At 46.3% G+C, this 19,526-nt stretch overlaps 1 protein-coding gene across 2 annotated transcripts in view; it reads right to left on the bottom strand.

Annotated features, from left to right (window-relative positions):
* The window catches only part of OSMR (oncostatin M receptor), a 66,664-nt gene extending 47,417 nt beyond the window's left edge, over positions 1–19,247 (bottom strand). For both annotated transcript variants that reach the window (XM_045020134.1, XM_045020136.1), the window contains exons 1-2: positions 19,135–19,247; positions 1,020–1,106 (exon numbers count right to left, since the gene is read on the bottom strand). In XM_045020134.1, the coding sequence (XP_044876069.1) occupies positions 1,020–1,089 (70 nt within the window). In that variant the 5' untranslated portion in view covers positions 1,090–1,106; positions 19,135–19,247. The remainder of the gene's footprint in view (positions 1–1,019; positions 1,107–19,134) is intronic.
* Positions 19,248–19,526: the final 279 nt, after the last annotated feature.

Raw genomic sequence — 19,526 nt, 5'->3', positions numbered from 1 at the left:
AAGATTTAAGAGACAGTGAATAAGTATAATGGTGGAAACAGAAATGGTTACATATAAAACAAAAACTATAACATGCTTTCTACAATCTAAACTTAACTTTAACAGGCTAAACTGTTGTCTAAATTTGTTTTAGGTGAGATAGTTTATCTCCCAGCATCTCTAACCATGATGTCGATCCCCCTTTCATAGCTGCAAAAACTACTGTCCTTTTTGTTTCTTCAGTGAGAGATGGATATTTTTCTGCCTTCTCCTACTTCCCAAAGTCATTGTTTTCTCCTTAGAGTCAGGATGACTCCCTGGTGTGCTGGCTCCATGTTGACTTTACATCTTCATGTTGACATTGTACACAAACCAGATTCCATTGTGTTGGCTTACAATGCTTTTTTTACATATGAATCGAGTACACATGTGACTACATCCTTTGTATGTCAACCCTGCCTGAGACATAGTCCCTAAAACATATTTTCAAGTACATATACACAACTCCTTAATATCATCCATACATACATCTCACAACAATTATGAGGATCTGTATGCCTGATTAGAGACTTCAATGACCCTTTTTGGATAAATACTCTAAAAGTGGTGCGCTAGGTGTAATGAGTTTGTGAGGCCTGTTAGGAGTTGCTGTTACAGAAGAGTGAACCCTTTGCAAGCTGGCAGCAACGGGCCTCTGTGTCTCAGGAAGAAGTCTTGGAGGAGTACAAAACTGGGCAAATTGGAGATGAATAATCCAGAGAAGAAAATACAGGTCAAAAATGGCTGAGATAAAGTAGTAGTAGATAGATAAATGTCTGATTTCATATCAACGTGAGTTTAACAAAAAGTAATTTTACAAGGTGAACTGTGGTGCTTTTGACCCTCCCACATGCTTTGTAATGAAAAGAGACTGATTTATTAGAACCACAGGTTACCTAATAACAGAAGAGCTGGAAACAAGTCAGCTCTAATTTCTACAGAGAAAGTTCTGTTTGTTGTATATGCATTTCAGAGTAAAAAGCATGCACTCAGATCTCTACCTTGACCTTGGTATGTACTGAAGCACAACGTCGTGTAGAGGAGTATTGTCTGAAGCACAAAATGATCCATCAGTTATCCACCTTCTCCTGAAAAGGACAAATTGTAAAAGAATAAACTTTCTTTTAGTTTGAATTTCATGCTAGAAAATTGAGCCTGATATCACTTAAAATATAGGAAGCATGAACAAAGGAAAACAGGACATAAAGAGAAATTACAGTTATCTTTTTGGATCTGGTTACACTATGTGGAAACATCCACAAATCCAATCAAAGATTAAATTAAGCTAATTTAACAAAACAATTGGTCTTTAAAATGCTGTGAAGGTTTCCCTAAATTTAACATTAACCATGAATATTTGCCCTCAGCTCCGCATACCTTATCTCCTAGGGGTCTGCCATGTAAGTGAATGAGAGATTCCCATCAGCAAGGAGAGAACAACAACAAAGTTGTAAAATACCCTGTGGCTCTAAGAGCAAAATCTGCCTTACACAGATTCTGAACCAAAGCCCACTAAACTCAATGGAAAGACTCCTATGCACATCAATGTGCTTTGGATCAAACCCTTAGCATCCACTTGAAATTAAATGAAAACATTTTGTTTTCACACTTTGCTTTAATATGATGTAAATGTACAGTTCTCTGCCTTTCCAGAAATTACCTACAGCCTTGTCTCAACCATTTACAGGCTGGCCTGGTCTACACTACGCGTTTAAACCGAATTTAGCAGTGTTAAACCGATTTAACCCTGCACCCGTCCACACAACGAAGCCCTTTATATCAATATAAAGGGCTCTTTAAACTGATTTCTGTACTCCTCCCCGACGAGAGGAGTAGCGCTGCAATTGGTATTGCCATGTCGGATTAGGGTTAGCGTGGCTGCAAATGTTCAGTATTGGCCTCCGGGCGGTATCCCACAGTGCACCATTGTGACTGCTCTGGAAAGCAATCTGAACTTGGATGCACTGGCCAGGTAGACAGGAAAAGCCCCGCGAACTTTTGAATGTCATTTCCTTTTGCCCAGCGTGGAGCTCTGATCAGCATGGGTGGCGATGCAGTCCCAAATCCAAAAAGAGCTCCAGCATGGACCGTACGGGAGATACTGGATCTGATTGCTGTATGGGGAGACAAATCTGTTGTATCAGAGCTCCATTACAGAAGACGAAATGACAAAGCATTTGAAAAAATCTCCAGGCTATGATAGACAGAGGCCACAGCAGGGACTCAGCACAGTGCTGTGTGAGAAGCGTAACGGAAAGCCAAAGAATCAAAGTTCATGGAGGGAGGGAGGGGGTACTGAGGACTCCAGCTATCCCGCAGTCTCCGAAAAGCATTTGCATTCTTGGCTGAGCTCCAAATGCCTGAAGGGTCAAAAACATTTTCCCGGGTGTTTCAGGGTGTATGTTATCAATTTACACCCTTCCTCCCCGCCCCCGAAAGAAAAAGGAAAAAAATCATTTCTCGCCTTTTTTCAATGTCACCCTATGTCTACTGCATGCTGCTGGTAGACGGGGTGCTGCAGCGCTGAACACCAGCATCCCCTTCGCGGTGGCAGACGGTACAATATGACTGCTATCCATCATCATCATCAGCCCATGAGTGCTCCTGGCTGGCCTTGGTGAGGTCGGCCGGAGGCGCCTGGGTAAAAATAGGAATGACTCCCGGTCATTCCCGGCAGATGGTACAAAAGGCTTAGTAACGGTCCTCATCATAGCAGCTGGAGGCTGAGCTCCATCAGCCCCCTATTTCATGTCTAAAGAAAAGATTCTGTACTGCCTGGACTATCATATCTGCTGGAGGCTGCCTCCCCCTCATTTTATCTCACTAAAAGTCAGTGTTTCTTATTCCTGCATTCTTTATTACTTCATCACACAAATGGGGGGACACTGCCACGGTAGCCCAGGAGGGTAGGGGGAGGAGGGAAGCAACGGGTGGGGTTGTTGCAGGGGCACCCCCTAGAATGGCATGCAGCTCATCATTTCTGCGGGATCTCTGGGGCTCTGACCCGGAGCGGCTGTGCTCTCTGGTTCTCTAGTACACTTGCCCCATATTCTAAGCAGGACTGACTCTATTTTTAGACAAAACATAAAGAAGGGAATGACCCAGGGAGTCATTCCCATTTTTGTCCGTGCGCCCCCAGCCAACCTCAGCGAGGCTAGCCAGGAGCACCCATGACAGCAGCAGATGGTACAAAATGATTGATAACCGTCATCGCCAATTTCCAAATGCAAACGGTGCAAAATGACTGATAACCATCATCTCATCGCCAATTTACAATGGCAGATGGTGCAATAGGGATGGTAATCGTCTCTGCTACCTTGCAAAGGCAAATGAATGCTGCTGTGTAGCACTGCAGTACCGTCTCTGTCAGCAGCATCCAGTACACATACGGTGACAGTGACAAAAGGCAAAACAGGCTCCATGGCTGCCATGCTATGGTTTCTGCCAGGGCAATCCAGGTGAAAAAGGGCGCGAAATGATTGTCTGCCGTTGCTTTCACGGAGGAAGGATTGAGTGACGACATTTACCCAGAATCACCCGCGACACTATTTTTGCCCCATCATGCATTGAGATCTCAACCCAGAATTCCAATGGGCGGGGGAGACTGCGGGAACTATGGGATAGCTACGGGATAGCTACCCACAGTGCAAAGCTCCGGAAATCGACACCGCCGAATTAATGTGCTTAGTGTGGCCGCATGCACTCGACTTTATACAATCTGTTTTAAAAAAACGGTTTCTGTAAAATCGGAATAATCCCGTAGTGTAGACATACCCGCTGAGTTGCAAGCCACCTTTGCTCTCTGGAACTCACACTGCTATAGGTAGGAATTCTGCTTTGACTTGCAAGATTAGACCGTAATGGACTGATGTTGTGAGATACAGAACACCCTCAATTTCCATCACAGTCTCAATACCTTGCCCTGTCACTACAGAAGATATTTTCTCACAGGAAACAGTTATTCCAACTTCGTATCCCTGGACAGTTGTGTATGGTACCCCATGTTTAGAATCATAGAATATCAGGGTTGGAAAGGACCTCCTGAGGTCATCTAATCCAACCCTCCGCTCAAAGCAGGACCCTAAACCCCAACCAAATCATCCCAGCCAGGGCTTTGTCAAGCCTGACCTTAAAAATCTCTAAGGAAGGAGATTTCACCACCTCCCTAGGTAACCCATTCCAGTGCTTCACCACCCTCCTAGTGAAAAAGTTTTCCCTAATATCCAACCTAAACCACCTCCACTGCAACTTGAGACCATTACTCCTTGTTCTGTCATCTGGTACCACTGAGAACAGTCTAGATCCATCCTCTTTGGAACTCCCTTTCAGGAAGTTGAAAGCAGCTATCAAATCCTCCCTCATTCTTCTCTTCTGTAAACTAAATAATCCCAGTTCCCTCAGCCTCTCCTCATAAATCATGTGCTCCAGCCCCCTAATCTTTTTTGTTACCCTCTGTTGGACTCTTTCCAATTTTTTCACATCCTTCTTGTAGTGTGGGGCCCAAAACTGGACACAGTATTCCAGATGAGGCCTCGCCAATACCGAATAGAGGGGAATGATCACGACCCTCAATCTGCTAGCAATGCCCCTACTTATACAGCCCAAAATACCATTAGGCTTCTTGGCAACAAGGGCACGCTGTCGCCTCATATTCAGCTCCTCGTCCACTGTAATCCCTAGGTCCTTTTCTGCAGAACTGCTGCCTAGCCACTCGGTCCCTAGCCTGTAGCAATGCATGGGATTCTTCCTTCCTAAATGCAGGACTCTGCACTTGTCCTTGTTGAATCTCATCAGATTTTTTTTTTTGGCCCAATCCTCTTAATTTGTCTAGGTCCCTCTGTATGCTATCCTTACCCTCCAGCATATCTACCACTCCTCCCAGTTTAGTGTCATCTGCAAACTTAGTGAGGGTGCAATCCACGCCATCCTCCAGATCATTAACGAAGATATTGAACAGAACTGGCCCCAAGACTGACCCTTCCAGCACTCTGCTTGATACCAGCTGCCAGCTAGATATGGAGCCATTGATCACTACCCATTAGCCCGATGATCTAGCCAGCTTTCTATCCACCTTATAGTCCATTCATCCAGCCCATATTTCTTTAACTTGCTGGCAAGAATACTGTGGGAGACCGTATCAAAAGCTTTGCTAAAGTCAAGGAATAACACATCTTCTGTTTTCCCCTCATCCACAGAGCCAGTTTGTTGCATCGGTGCCTTTCAGGCGGGCACTGGACAGAGCCCAACAATCAATGTGATTGGTAGCAAAGTTATTTATTTCTCTTCAGCATGCTCTTATATACAATTATGGCAAGCAATCAAGCAATTGCTGATTGGTTAATAAGATACACACAGGCACAGCTATAACTTCATAGGGTAATTGTCATCCTGTACAACTTTCTAATTTATTATCCTGTTTACTGCCTACTGGCAGATGAGAACCAGTCCAAGGCCAGCATCTCACTACACAGCTCACAGCCTAATTAGCCCGTCCTTGAAGCCTAAACAGTTCAGCTCCTCACATACCCATCTGCCAAATTCCCACACCAGTTATCTCCTCATAGAAGGCAATTAGGTTAGTCAGGCATGACTTGCCCTTGGTGAATCCATGCTGACTGTTCCTGATCACTTTCCTCTCCTAGAAATGCTTCAAAATTGATTCCTTGAGGACCTGCTCCATGATTTTTCCAGGGACTGAGGTGAGGCTGACTGATCTGTAGTTCCCCAGATCCTCCTCCTTCCCTTTTTTAAAGATGGGCACTACATTAGTCTTTTTCCAGTCATCCGGGACCTCGCCTGATCACCATGAGTTTTCAAAGATAATGGCCAATGGCAATCACATCCGCCAATTCCTTTAGCACCCTCGGATGCAGTACATCTGGTCCCATGGACTTGTGTTCATCCAGCTTTTCTAAATAGTCCTGAACCACTTTTTTCTCCACAGAGGGCTGGTCACCTCCTTCCCATACTGTGCTGCCCAGTGCAGCAGTTTGGGAGCTGACCTTGTTCGTGAAGACAGAGGCAAAAAAAGCAATGAGTACATTAGCTTTTTCCACATCCTCTGTTACTAGGTTGCCTCTCTCAATTCAGTAAGGGGCCCACACTTTCCTTGACTACCTTCTTGTTGCTAACATACTTGTAGAAACCCTTCTTGTTACTTTTAACATCCCTTGCTAGCTGCAACTCCAAGTGTGATTTGGCCTTCCTGATTTCACTCCTGCATGCCTGAGCAATATTTTTATACTCCTCCCTGGTCATTTGTCCAATCTTCCACATCTTGTAAGCTTCTTTTTTGTGTTTAAAATCAGCAAGGATTTTACTGTTAAGCCACGCTGGTCGCCTGCCATATTTACTATTCTTTCAACACACCGGGATGGTTTGTTCCTGCAACCTCAATAAGAATTCTTTAAAATACTGCTAGGTTTTCTGGACTCCTTCCCCCCTCATGTTATTCTCTCAGGGGATCCTGCCCATCAGTTCCCTGAGGGAGTCAGTCTGCTTTTCTGAAGTCCAGGGTCCATATTTTGCTGCTCTCCTTTCTTCCTTGTGTCAGGATCCTGAACTCGACAATCTCATGGTCACTGCCTCCCAGGTTCCCATCCACTTTTGTTTCCCCTACTAATTCTTCCCTGTTTGTGAGCAGAAGGTTGAGAAGAGCTCTGCCCCTAGTTGGTTTCTCCAGCACTTGCACCAGGAAATTGTCCCCTACACTTTCCAAAAACTTCCTGGATTGTTTGTGTACTGCTGTATTGCTCTCCCAGCAGATACTGGAGTGATTGAAGTCCCGCATGAGAACCAGGGCCTGTGATCTAGTAACTTCTGTTAGTTGCCTGAAGAAAGGCTCATCCATCTCATTCCCCTGGTCTGGTGTCTGTAGCAGATTCCCACCACAACATCACCCTTGTTGCTCACACTTCTAAACTTAATCCAGAAACTCTCAAGTTTTCTGTAGATTCATACTGGAGCTCTGAGTTTAATGGACCTGATTTAGGTCAACTCTACTTGAGGACTCTTTGAATTGCTTAATGGGTGCTGAGAAACTTGCAAAATAAAATCTCCTCTTTGGAAGTTTTTCTTTTCCACTCAGTCAAGAGGATCTTCCCATTTGCATTCTGCTTTCTTCAAAATTGTTTAAAGCATGAAATACTAGCTGATGCTTGTGTTCCTGTGATAATCATGGTGTTGATGTCACCATATGTTCTGTGTGTCAATGATGTGAACTGTGACATTATTTAAGTTTTAATCATCACCTGACATTCCACATATACATACTACAAAAACCAGGACAAAATCTCCTCAATTTATCACTAACTAAAACCGCCAACTATAGGATATTTGTTTGGAGCTGGGTTTACTCATCTCATGAGAAATAAACAAATGTGGTGTTAATCTTAACCTAGTACAAGAAAAGGACGATTCCTGATGGTAAAAGAAACCCTGATCAGAGAGAAAAAACCTAAAGCATGAATCAGCTATGGCATTCCAATCTCATGTCACCGTTAGGCAAAGTTGAAGCACAGAACCCCTCCCCTTAAGTGCAGCACATAGTAGCAGGAGTTGAACTATTACTCATCTAATTTGATGCTGCTGCTCGTCTCATTCTAGTAAAGGCAAACAGAACACAGCCAATTTTGTTTCTGTATTAGCACAAGGCATTAAAAGTAAAATTTGTGTTTAAACCATACTGTGTATAGATCTATTATAGCCGGCATGGAAAACTTCTCTAAAAACACTAACTTACATATATTATAAGATTAAAGAAAGTAATAAGATGTCTTTCTGGATGCACGCAACGTAAATCCACTTTTCTCGTGTCTGTCCAAGACTCAAGGAACTGATAACTATAGCTTTGTCAGGCTGACTTCACAGGTAGAACAGAATCTGAAAAGCACTATGTGAAACCATGTGGGTTACTTTACAAAATAATAAATTACAGTAAACCGAATGTAGACAAAGAGAGGAACTAGTAGTGCATGCTTACAGTAAGCCACACAGTGCTGGACATTAGAACTTATTTTACTGAGAAAGAGAATGCTGACTAAGATATTCAGGTTATTCTCGACTTTTCTTTGAACACTGCTACACAATCTTTCATTTTCTAAAGACACAGGCAGAAGCAATTTCGGTTTAATTTCTCATGCTAGGGAAGCAAGAATAACCACTCCCCTACTCACTGTAAAAAAAATTCTTACAAGTACAAACATATTCAGCGGACTCTCCCAAATCTGAATATCAATTATCTTTACATACTGTACTACGAGCACTGACTTCAATGAGTTTCTCTGCATTTATGCTGAAGTAAGTGAACACAGAATCTAGTTATATGAGACTGCTAGTTAAGAGGGGTCAAAGAAATGGAAATACTGACTTTATTTGTTAAAAATGTTACTGATTCAGGGATATATTAATTTGTCACCTGGAGTGAATTTTTGTACTGTTTGGCCAAATAATTGATCTCCCTACTTGTAACACATAGTATGTTCATATTCAGTGAATTCACATATAACCAAAGGACTGCTGCAAGAGCTGGCTATAGCAAGCCAGTTATTTGCACTGTTAAAAAGTTTAGAAAAACATTTCTAGCTGATCTAATTTAAGAGAGATCAATGGAAAATTATTCATATGAGTTTTGCACAAATTTCCCTTTCTGATAGACTAATGGATAGTCTCTCCTGCATAAGTGCAATATGCAACTAAGCAGAATCCTTTCAAAGTAAGTAACATTAAACCTCAGACAACATTCTATTTAATGGATTTTATTTCAATTATATCAAAGGAGTACAGAGACACAGCTCTTTCTCCCCTTATTTAGGGGGAAAATAATTTAAAGTCAGTGGTCCTGAGTCTGTTTGCATTCACACCAATTTCATGCCAGTATAACTCTGTTTATTTCAGATGCATTATTCCCTGTTTATTCCCTGTATAAAGGAATCGTGTCTTGTAGGATGTAGCCCAAATTATTTTATCTGATTGCTGTTGGTGATGCAGACTAATTGTTGCTCATTATGGACTTGATACTGTGAAATGCTGAATACACTGACCCTGATTAAGCACAGCATTTAAATACATGCTTAACTTTAAGCACATCAGCAGTCCTAATAACTTAAAATTAAATATGCACTTAAGTGCTGTTCTAGATTGGAGATAGCACACTCAGCTATCTGTAGGATCAAGCTCACTCATGAGACACACACAATGAAATGAGAAAGCAGTCTTTTTCTCTAACCAGGGGGTCAATCCTGTAGTCCTTATACAAGCTAACTTTCCATTAAACAAGTCACTGGGGCCCACCTAATGTGAAACAAGTTGACAAATCTGGTAAATTCTGTCTCTATTACAGGTCACCTTTCAACCAGCATGGGCAGGCGAGAGAGCCCATCTTCATTTGCATGCACTTCTGTTCTTTGACTTTGATGTCATAGATGTAACCAGATAAGAAAAACTTCCTAACTGTAAGTATGGTAGGACAATGGAATAAACTGCCTAGGGGAGTCATGGAATCTCTTTCACTAGACGTTTTCAAAAAAAGGCTGGACAGCCATTTGTCTTGACGTGTATACACACAACAAATCCTGCATCTTGGCAGGGGATTAGACTAGATGACCCTGGCGGTCCCTTCTAACCATATGGTTCTATGATTCTAAATTCACTAGGAATTTTGACTAAGAACTGCAACATCAGGCCTTTTGCCAAAACTACTTTAGTTTAAAAAAAAAATTTGGTCTAAACTGAAATTTTAAACTACTTTCTAAAAATGAATACAAATGTGACCACCTAACTCCATTAATGTGCAGCATCAATTGATTTAGTATTTCATATTTCATTTATGATATTGTATTGTTACTTATTATACATTAAGAACGGCTGGTACACTATTATATTCCGTTCTATGCATCATATATATTCCTGAGCTAGTTGCAGCATTCATCACTATTCAACACTATAATGATCTAATGCAGCGTTTCTCAAACTGGGATCCGCGAGGGTACTCCAGGGGGTCCATCAACCCTGCTGCTCAACTCCTCCCCCTCCCTTCCAGTGCCTCCTGCACACCAGGGAAAGAGCTGTTCAGCAGCATGCAGGAGGTGCTGGGAGCAAGAGGGAGGAGCGGGGACAGGGTGTGCTCGAGGGGGGGGGGGGCAGAAAGAGGCGGGGAAGAGAAGGGGCGGGGGTGGGGCCTGGGGCTAAGTGGGGGGTTTGGGAGTCTATGAAAAATTTTAAATCAAAATTGGGGGGCCTTGGGTTGCTAAAGTTTGAGACCACTGATCTAATATAATGCTATATTTTGATCATATTTGTGTGTGATTGTAGTTAATTAAACCAAATTACAAGGAGAGAGGCTATAACACCACATTAAAAACCAAAACAAAATATTAAACATTTAAATAACTAACATTTGATTAGGAACTGGGTAAGAAACATAATTCTTAATATGTAAAATATATAGTTATGGCTAATGCTTTGACTCAAGTGTCTTCCACAGAGCCATAAACATTCATTCTTCATTTATACAAAAGCTTCAGATTGCAAATACCTGTAGTAAACAAACTATCCCATGATTAACACCAATTACTGTCAATCACTTATTTCATAAAAATAATAATTATAAACAGAGCAGCATTCACAGAGTGTCTTTAACAGTATAAAACATTTCAGTCAAGGCTATGCCTTTGTAGAGCACAGAGCATATAGCTTTACCCACTGTCTGCAAAGCATACAAATTCCAATCTTTTATAGCCAGTGAACTAATCCAGAGAAGAGAAGCTTAACTTCAGCACCTGTATCCACCATGCATTTAGAGGTACACCATTAATTTATCTGATATGGGATACCAGTGCCCAGCGCCTTGCCACATGAGATGATCATACTAAAGGAAATATCAGAGTCTCTGATAAAAATGGTCGCATGTGGCTCCACGTTTACATCATGCATTTCACGCCTCCCATCACTGCGAACCAGTATACAACAGTACTCTAATTTAAAGTATCCTTCATTCCCACGAGCAGGGCTGGTGCAACCATTTAGGCGACCTAGGCGGTCACCTAGGGTGCTAGGATTTGGGGGGGCGCCATTTTCTTCAGCAGCGACCGCGGCGACCGGATCTTCAGCTGCCCCGGTCGCCGCTGGCATTTAGGCGGAGGGAGCAGGGTCAGTGGAGCGCGGGGCGGGCTGCCTGCAGCAAGTTGGGGGGGCGGCGGCACGCAGTGGAATTTCCCGTCCCAGCTCACCCCTGGCCTGCCTCCTCCCCGAGCACGCTGTGGCCGCTTCACTTCTCCCACCTCCCAGGCTTGTGGCGCCTAAGCTGATTGGCGCCGCAAGCCTGGGAGGTGGGAGAAGTGAAGCGGCCACGGCGTGCTCGGGGAGGAGGCAGGCTAGGGGTGAACTGGGGCGGGGGGGTGCCTTAGGGTGGAGGGTAGGGAGTGGGGAGCTGCTGCGGGGGGGGCACCTCATGGCGTAGGGGAGGAGCTGCTGCGGGGGGGGCACCTCAGGGTGGGGGCGCAGGGTGGGGGGAGGGCGCAATGTGGAAGTTTTGCCTAGGGCGCGAAACATCCTTGCACTGGCCCTGCCCACGAGCCCAGCACAGAGCAGTTCTATACAGGCAGGCAAGGAAGTTGACCAAGTGACTCGTACTACCACAGCAAAAACACTGAGAAGCTGGCAACTTTTGCTGCCGATAATGTGGAACAGGAGTAGGTAGCATTTATGTCTGTTTTTGGGGGGTGATGGAAGCAGGAGCAGCTAATGGTGTAAGTGTAGACACAAAGGTAGCAGCAATCTGAGACACAGGCCCCTTTCAAACCAGGCCCTCTCAAATGCCTCACTGCTAGCAACTGAAGCATCAATAGTTAGAGTTCTAACATCTTCAGCCAGTAACTTTTCACCCAGGCAGTCATTGGCTATGCTAGTCACAAAAATATCCCTGAGCATGTTCATCATAATGTTCCCAAATTCACAGTCCTGGGCCAACCACCACAAATGACACGCAAACTTACATATGGTTTTGTTGGGCTGCTGGCAAGCTTCAAAATATGTTTTCCTCAACAAAACAGAATCTCCAGTCCAAAAATAATCATTGAGGCTCTGCACAGCCACATCAAAGGAGGACTTGGGCTCTGGGAGTCCATCATAAATATCAATGCCATCACTGGCTAATCAGTTCTGTAGCAAGGGTAATCTAGCAGCATCAGAAAGTTCAAGATCTGCACAGTTCCAGAAATTCCAAATAAAGTATTGCCAGTCAACAGTCAAAGAATGTGCAGGCAGCATGTGTTGCAGAAAAGACGGTTACTCACCGCTGTAACTGTTGTTCTTCGAGATGTGTTGCTCCTATCCATTCCAGTTAGGTGTGTGCGCGCCGCGTGCATGGCTCTTCGGAACATTTTTACCCTAGCAACACTCGGTGGGTCGGCTGGGCGCCCCCTGGAGTGGCGCCGCTATGGCGCAGGATATATACCCCTGCCGACACATCCGCTCCTCAGTTCCTTCTTGCCGGCTACTCCCTCAATGATGATTGCGCTGCTGTTTGAGAGACCAGAGGTAGTCCAAGATGGAATGGATCGGGACCTCGGCGGGAGAAACACTGCGTGTTTCGAAGCAGCAGGAGAAAGGCTTCCACTTGGCCAGATACGTTAACCGAGTGGAAGATTTCCTACCACCCAGGAGAACCCTGAAGAACCGAGGCAGAACAACGTAACTCGGACCGGTTTAGCCACGCAGCAGCCATGCTGTGAGGTGCAGGGATTACAAGCCCGGGTGGTGAAGATTGCCGTGATCCCGCGTCATGGGGTCTGGGCAAAGAGGCAGGGGAATAGGGTTGGCTACCGACAGGTGTAGCAAGGTGGTGTACCAGTGCTGCCTGGGTTACGCTGAAGCGATCATGATCAGGTGCGCTCTGTCCCTGCGGAGTTTTAGCAGGACCCTGTGAACCAGCGGGAACAGTGGAAAAGCGTACAGCAGATGGCTCATCCACGGCATCAGAAAAAACCTCCAAGACCGAGCCTGGGGAGAGGCCTTGGGATGAGGAGAACTTCTCTCTCTTTACGTTCTCGCGAGAGCGAAGAGGGCTATGTGGGGAAAGTCCCACTTCCGGAAAACGGAATGGATAATGCCCGGAGGAAAGACCACTTGTGAGACAGGAAGGATCTGCTGAGGCGATCCGCCAGCTGAAACGCCTGGTATACAAGGCAGACTGCTCTCGGACATTGATGTGTAAGGCCAGCTCTTGAGCCGACCGAAGACCGTGAGTGCGAAACTGACCCAGGTGAGCACCCAGCCGAGAGATGGGGTGTCTGTCATGAGGGACCCCGAGGGGTGAATGGAACAGCATCCCTGGATACACCAGGGAGGGCGCTGACTCCCGGTCGAGGGAGCCTAGGATGCTCGGGGGGAACGAGACGACCATGAGTATGCTATCTCTGCCCGGATGGTACACCAAGGTGAGCCACGATTGAAGTGGACGGAGGCGAAGCCTGGCATGTTTGGTTACAAACGTGCGGACAGCCACGTGACTCAGGAAACCTAGGCAAGTGCGAGCCAAAGTTGTCGGGAAGGCCCGTAGACCTTGTACAATTGTTACCAGCGCGTGAAACCGAGGCTGAGGTAAGCAGGCTCTGGCAAGACTGGAGTCCAGGATGGCCCCAATGAATTCTATTCCCTGTGTGGGAATCAGAGTGGATTTTTCTATTGATCATCAGGCCTAGACACAGGAATAGGTCCGTGTCGATGCCCACATGACTGGTAACTTGGGCCCGGTGGTCCCTCGAATGAGCCAATCGTCTAGATACGGAGAACGTGTATCCGACGGTGGCGAAGAGAGGCGGCGACTACAGCCATGCACTTTGAATACACTTGGGCTGTATAGAGGCCAACCGGGAGGGTCGTATACTGGAAACGACGGTAGGCCCCAAACCGGGGGTACCTTCTGTGTGGAAGAGGAATGGCGACATGAAAATACGCGCCCTTCATATCGAGGGCGGCATACCAGTCTCCGGGATCCAAGGATGGGATGACGGTCCCCATGGGTACCATGCGGAACTTATCTGCATCGTGAACTTGTTGAGTTCCCGCAGATCTAGGATAGGTCTGAGACCTCCCTTTGCCTAGGGGATTAGGTTTCATCCTTAGGTACCTCCTGTATAGCTCCGATGAAGAGGAGCGTCCGCACCTCATGCAAGAGGAATCGCTCGTGAGAGGGGTCCCCACGAGGGACGAGGATGGGTAGGCTTTAGCCCCATTGGTGGTAGAAGGACCCTAACTTTGGCTCCTTTGGGGTCCTGATTGACGCCTACGACCGCGTAAGCGACGCCTGCTGGCAAAGTCCTGTCTTTGTCTAGGCGCAGGGTAAGAGCGGTGAGGCTGGGGACGGAAAGGTCGGCGCTGAAGCACCGGCGTGTGCATGCCGAGAGAGAGCGCAAAGTGACCCTGTTGCCCTTAAGGCTTTGCAGCCTAGGGCCAGTTTTTTCAGAGAACAGGACTTTGCCATTGAAGGGCAAGTCCTGTATAATGTGCAGCAGCTGCGAGGGAAGGCTCGATAACTGGAGCCATGAAAAGCGCCTCGTGGCAACACCCGAGGCCAGAGTCGTGGCAGCTGAGTCAGCTGCATCCAACGAGGCCTGGAGGGAAGCTCTCGCCAGCTTCTTCCTTTGTTCCAGGAGGGCATCGAACTCTTGACGGGAGTTCTGAAGAACCGACTCTGTAAATTTGCCCACCGCCACCCATAGTAGCGGCTAAGCAGGGCTTGCTAGTTTGCTACACAAAGTTGCAGGGCTCCCGCCGTGTACATCTTACGGCCCAGTAAGACCAATCGCCTAGCCTCCTTGGATTTAGGGGCTGGTGCCTGCTGGCCATGGCGTTCCGTCCCATTGAGGGACTGGATGACAATGGAGCGGGGGGGAGGGGGGGGAGAATGTACATATAGGTACTCGTACCCCCTGGAGGAAACCATGTACTTGAGTTTCGATTAGAGGAGGGCCCGAGGAGTATGTTCCTGCCCCCGCCTCATCTGGGGAGGAGGAAGAAGAAAAGCCAGGTACAAGCGGGTCCTGTGTGGGCTCGCGCTCCTGGACGACCTCCTGATCCGGTGGGATCTGGGAGCCCGGTGGCTGAACCGGGGCTTGCTCTGTACCGGTCGGAGGGGGACGGCTAATTGTCGCCTCTGGCACCCAGAATTCCGACGGAACGGAGCGAGATGGGGCTACCGGTATGCCTCTGGCGTGGTAGTACGCCCAAGGTGACTAGAATGACCACTGATAGGTCTCCTGGAAGACTCTGGAGGGCACATCAGAAAACAGAGTACTGCGCATATGAAGTGTCCGCACGGGACAACACTGATGCGTGGCTGGATGGCCCTGGAGGAGCTGAAAAGCCCTTGGTAGAGTCTCCCTCGCTAACTGACGTCGCTCGACGCGGCACTGGGGATCGGTACCGGGAGACATACCGGTACCGAGAACGGGACCTGCCATCGGAGCTGTGCCGGGCGGTCGACTGAGAGCGTGAGGCTCGATGGAGAACGGTGCCGAGACTGTGAGCGGCGTCGGAACCTCGATCGGTGACGGGACCGAGAACGTCTGCGGGACCGCGATCGTGAACGGTGCCGCTCTGCGGTGCCGACGCAGGGTGGCGTGAGGAAGACAGGCTCGCCGATAGACAATATAACCCGCACCGGCGGTGCCGGGGGTTAAAGCAGCGCAGGCTCTGCCCTTGCCATCAACTCCCTCGCTGTGGAAATGCTTCCGGCGTGGAGGGAATAGTGAGCTCGACCACAGCTCGCACCGGGGAGCATTCAGGTGCTGGACTCGACGGCTCTTGCGTGGCCGGAGTCTATGGTGCTGATTCTGTCGGTGCCGCAGCAGGTACAGGTGCCAGGCAGTGCGACGCAGTAGAGTGCTCGGGCTGCGGAGCAGGCGGCTCGGACGCAGCTTCATAGCGAGCTCGACCACGGTCCGTACCGGGGAGCTTTCCAGCACCGGACTCGATGGCTCTTGCCTGGCCGGAGGTAATGGTGCGGATATCGTCGGTGCCGCGGCAGACCTCGGTGCCGGGCGATCTGACTGAGCATAGCGCTCGGCTGCGGAGCAGGCGGCTCGGACGCAGCAAGGATATTGTGCCTCTTCATCCTCCAGGAGAGGGATCCCTGCCGAGTGGACGTCGGAGCCAGCGACGGCCGGTTCCGAGAGGCCTTGGCGGTACCGGCGATCCGGTGCCGAGGGAGCGCTCCTGAAGACTAACCAGCGCTCAGTGCCGAGAGTGGAGGAGCAAGAGCTGCCTCCCTCAGGGGCTGTTTGAGATGAAAGTTCCGCTCCCCTTTGTTCTCGGATTAAAGGCCTCACAAATGCGGCACTTATCTGTGAGGTGATCTCCCTCGAGGCACATAGGAGAGGATCTCTTGTCGGCATCGGCTTGTGGCCGGCCGAGCATTATAAAACCCTGTGGACCGGGCATCGGACCCGGCACCGGGTGAGGGGAAGGGGATAAACCCCGAACCCCTGTGAAATAAATACACTATACTATACTACAAACAAATAAAGTTAACTACAACTATAAACATCTGAACTATATACTTAACGAGAGAAACTACGAGTAGCTAGGGAAGTGGAGGTCAGCTAAGCCACGCTCCACTGTTCCAACGACCGACACGGGCGGTAAGAAGGAACTGAGGAGCGGATGGGTCGGCAGGGGTATATATCCTGCGCCATAGCGGCGCCACTCCAGGGGGCGCCCAGCCGACCCACCGAGTGTTGCTAGGGTAAAAATGTTCCGAAGAGCCGTGCACGCGGCGCGTACACACCTAACTGGAATGCATAGGAGCAATCACTCGAAGAAGAACAGACGCACTTGTCGCCATAATGTTACTCTCTGATCCACCCCAGAACAGTTATCCCAAAACACAAGGAAATCGAAGCAAGATATGCAAGTAGATGGTCAATCAAACCAAACCATATAATAACCATGAACCAGGCAAGTCAGCAACAGTGTGAACAAAACATAACAGTTCAAATGGCAGGTTTGTAGCAGCAGGCCCTGGGTAACCGCACACGCCCAATGCTACGTACATATACAGGAATACGAACTGGAACACTGAGTTTAGAGAGCAGGAACCAGAAAATGAGCAGGAAGCAATAAGCAGGAAGTGGAGACACACACACACCCACACACCCACCCACCCACCATCATGAGGACAAAAAGAATCTCAACCTTTGAATAAAATGCATATTTAATTTCAATAAAATATAATTCTTGAACAGTCATTTTAAGATTAACCAAATCTTTCTAAAAGGGAAAATAGAGTCATAACTGAACAATAAAGGGGAAAAGGATTGGGAGGGAGAGGAAACAGATCTGTTATCCCCATAGCCAATAGCCAGGCAACGGTATTGCCTGCGAGACCAAAGTGAGCAAATGAAACATGCCCCCAAATCTCAGAAAAGATGACAAGTATAGCTCCTGTCCCACTGATTAATTTAATTGTTCAGTTGTCATTCCAAAGAGATAATAAAGTTATACTCCTTGAGAAATACTACTGTACTGTGCTATCTAATGAAACATTACCATCAGTTTGCTTGGCTCTAGAAGAAGTCATGAATTATTGTAATGAGTTCACTGGAACCAGATGTCTATTTATTTAACTCCTGCATGCTGCAGAAAAGGTCAAGGCACTCTCACGCAAGTAGTCTGAATAAGGCAGACATGGAATTTTCATGCTTTTTCCCTGCCATTTACTTTAGTCATCAAAATAAATCCATATTTTGAAACAGCAATTCTTTGGAAGTCAACTACAATGGTTCAACCAAATATTTTATACCAGTATCACTCAGAGATTAGATTAAAAAGATAGCATCATATTTTGGGATGGATTCTGTGAGCCTTACCCATGCAGAGTAGAGGTAACTGCACAAACAGTCCCATACTGGAGTATGGCACAACAGGGCCAGGCTGTATATGTGTAGATTTAATAGGCTATATATGAGCAGATTTATTTACACTAAACCGCTTTACACCACTCTAGTAATGTAACGGGGTCTTAAATGGATGTCAAATGAAACTCACTCTAAGACCCATTGCCAGAGTGCTGTAAAATACCTTTACTATAAATGATAATCAGGCCCTGTTTCTGAAGTCTTTTACTTTACAGTTTACTGCTAATTTGAGATATTTTTATTTACAAGTTTCATTAGCTTGTAGAGAAAATCTGCTTCTTCAAATTACATTTATGAGCTAATTTTGTGTCTGCAAAGATGCCTGTATACCTAAATTTTACCAGTAAGAAATTAAATCCATAAATAAACTATTTTACTCAATTGTGGGGTTTTAAAAAATATTTTCCATAGTACAATAAACAGAGGAATTTGCATGTCTGAATAAATGTATTTTTCACATCTGCACTAAAATCAGAAATACACATAAGGCTAACTGATTACTTGCCAATTATTTTTTTCCTTATCTTTAGTCGCGTACATTTTCTTCTGACCATTTCAACACCCTGAGTGAGATCCTCATTTGGTGTAAATCAGTGTAGCTTTACTGGTTTCAATACAAGTATGCCACTTTACACCAGCTAAGGATCCAAGTTTCCACTATTCTTTAAAATGTTTGCTCTTTTTTCAGCCTGTTTGCTCAAGTTTAAGGACCCTCAGTATGTGACTCTTAAGACGTGATACTTCAAACTCAATTCATGTGAGTGAGGTCAGCTTATGAGGAAGGGTTTGCAGGAGCAGGTTTCATTTGTAGAGGGAACTGTTGATGTTAGGCACACTAGCAATCCGCCAGTCTTATTCCTTCAAGAACTGCCCCAACAAACGTGTTCCCTTTCCCCGCAATGGCTATGGGAAGAGCCCTTTAACAGCAACATCACTTATACCAATCCTTCCCATCCCTTCTCAGGTCTGGCTCAAGAACTGTCAGGCATGAAAGTGAGAGTGAGAGTGTGATAGTGAAGGAATTTAAAAAACAAAAACAAAAAACCCTGGGAGTCAGATGAAGACAGAAATAAAGAAACTGCAGCTGAAGAAGAAAAAAAGGAAAAGACAAATGATAACAGAGTGTCCAAACTATGGCCTGTCCTTTTCAAAACAAATCAAAGAAACCTGTTAAAAATAACATGCTAACACAAATACCTACCGGGTGACAGCTGAGTTTTGCCCTGTAAGACTTTCTTCTGCAATTTTCATATCCTTCAGTCCCACTTTAATTCCTTTCGCCCTTTTCCTAGCTTACTCCGATCTCTCTCTCTCTCTCTCTCTCTCAACCCTGCACTTTATTTCCTGTTTTCCTGTCTTCCTTCAGAAGAATGTTTGAAGAGCAGCCAAAGGAAACTCGTAAGCTAATGCTGCTCTGTGGCACTGTGGGTTTTGCTCTGTGCAGTGAGAGGAGTTGCAAGGGTGGGGAAAATCACAGGAATGTTGCCAGCAGGGCCGTCCTTAGGATTTATGGGGCTCTATGTAGTATTATTAAACTCAGGGCTGGCTCGAGCCACCAGTGCTTGGAGTGGCCAATGGAAAGGGGCGGCACGT

The sequence above is a fragment of the Mauremys mutica genome, chromosome 6 (assembly GCF_020497125.1).
Source record: "Mauremys mutica isolate MM-2020 ecotype Southern chromosome 6, ASM2049712v1, whole genome shotgun sequence".
NCBI lineage: Eukaryota > Metazoa > Chordata > Testudines > Geoemydidae > Mauremys > Mauremys mutica.
This window is presented reverse-complemented; position numbering and strand designations above follow the sequence as displayed.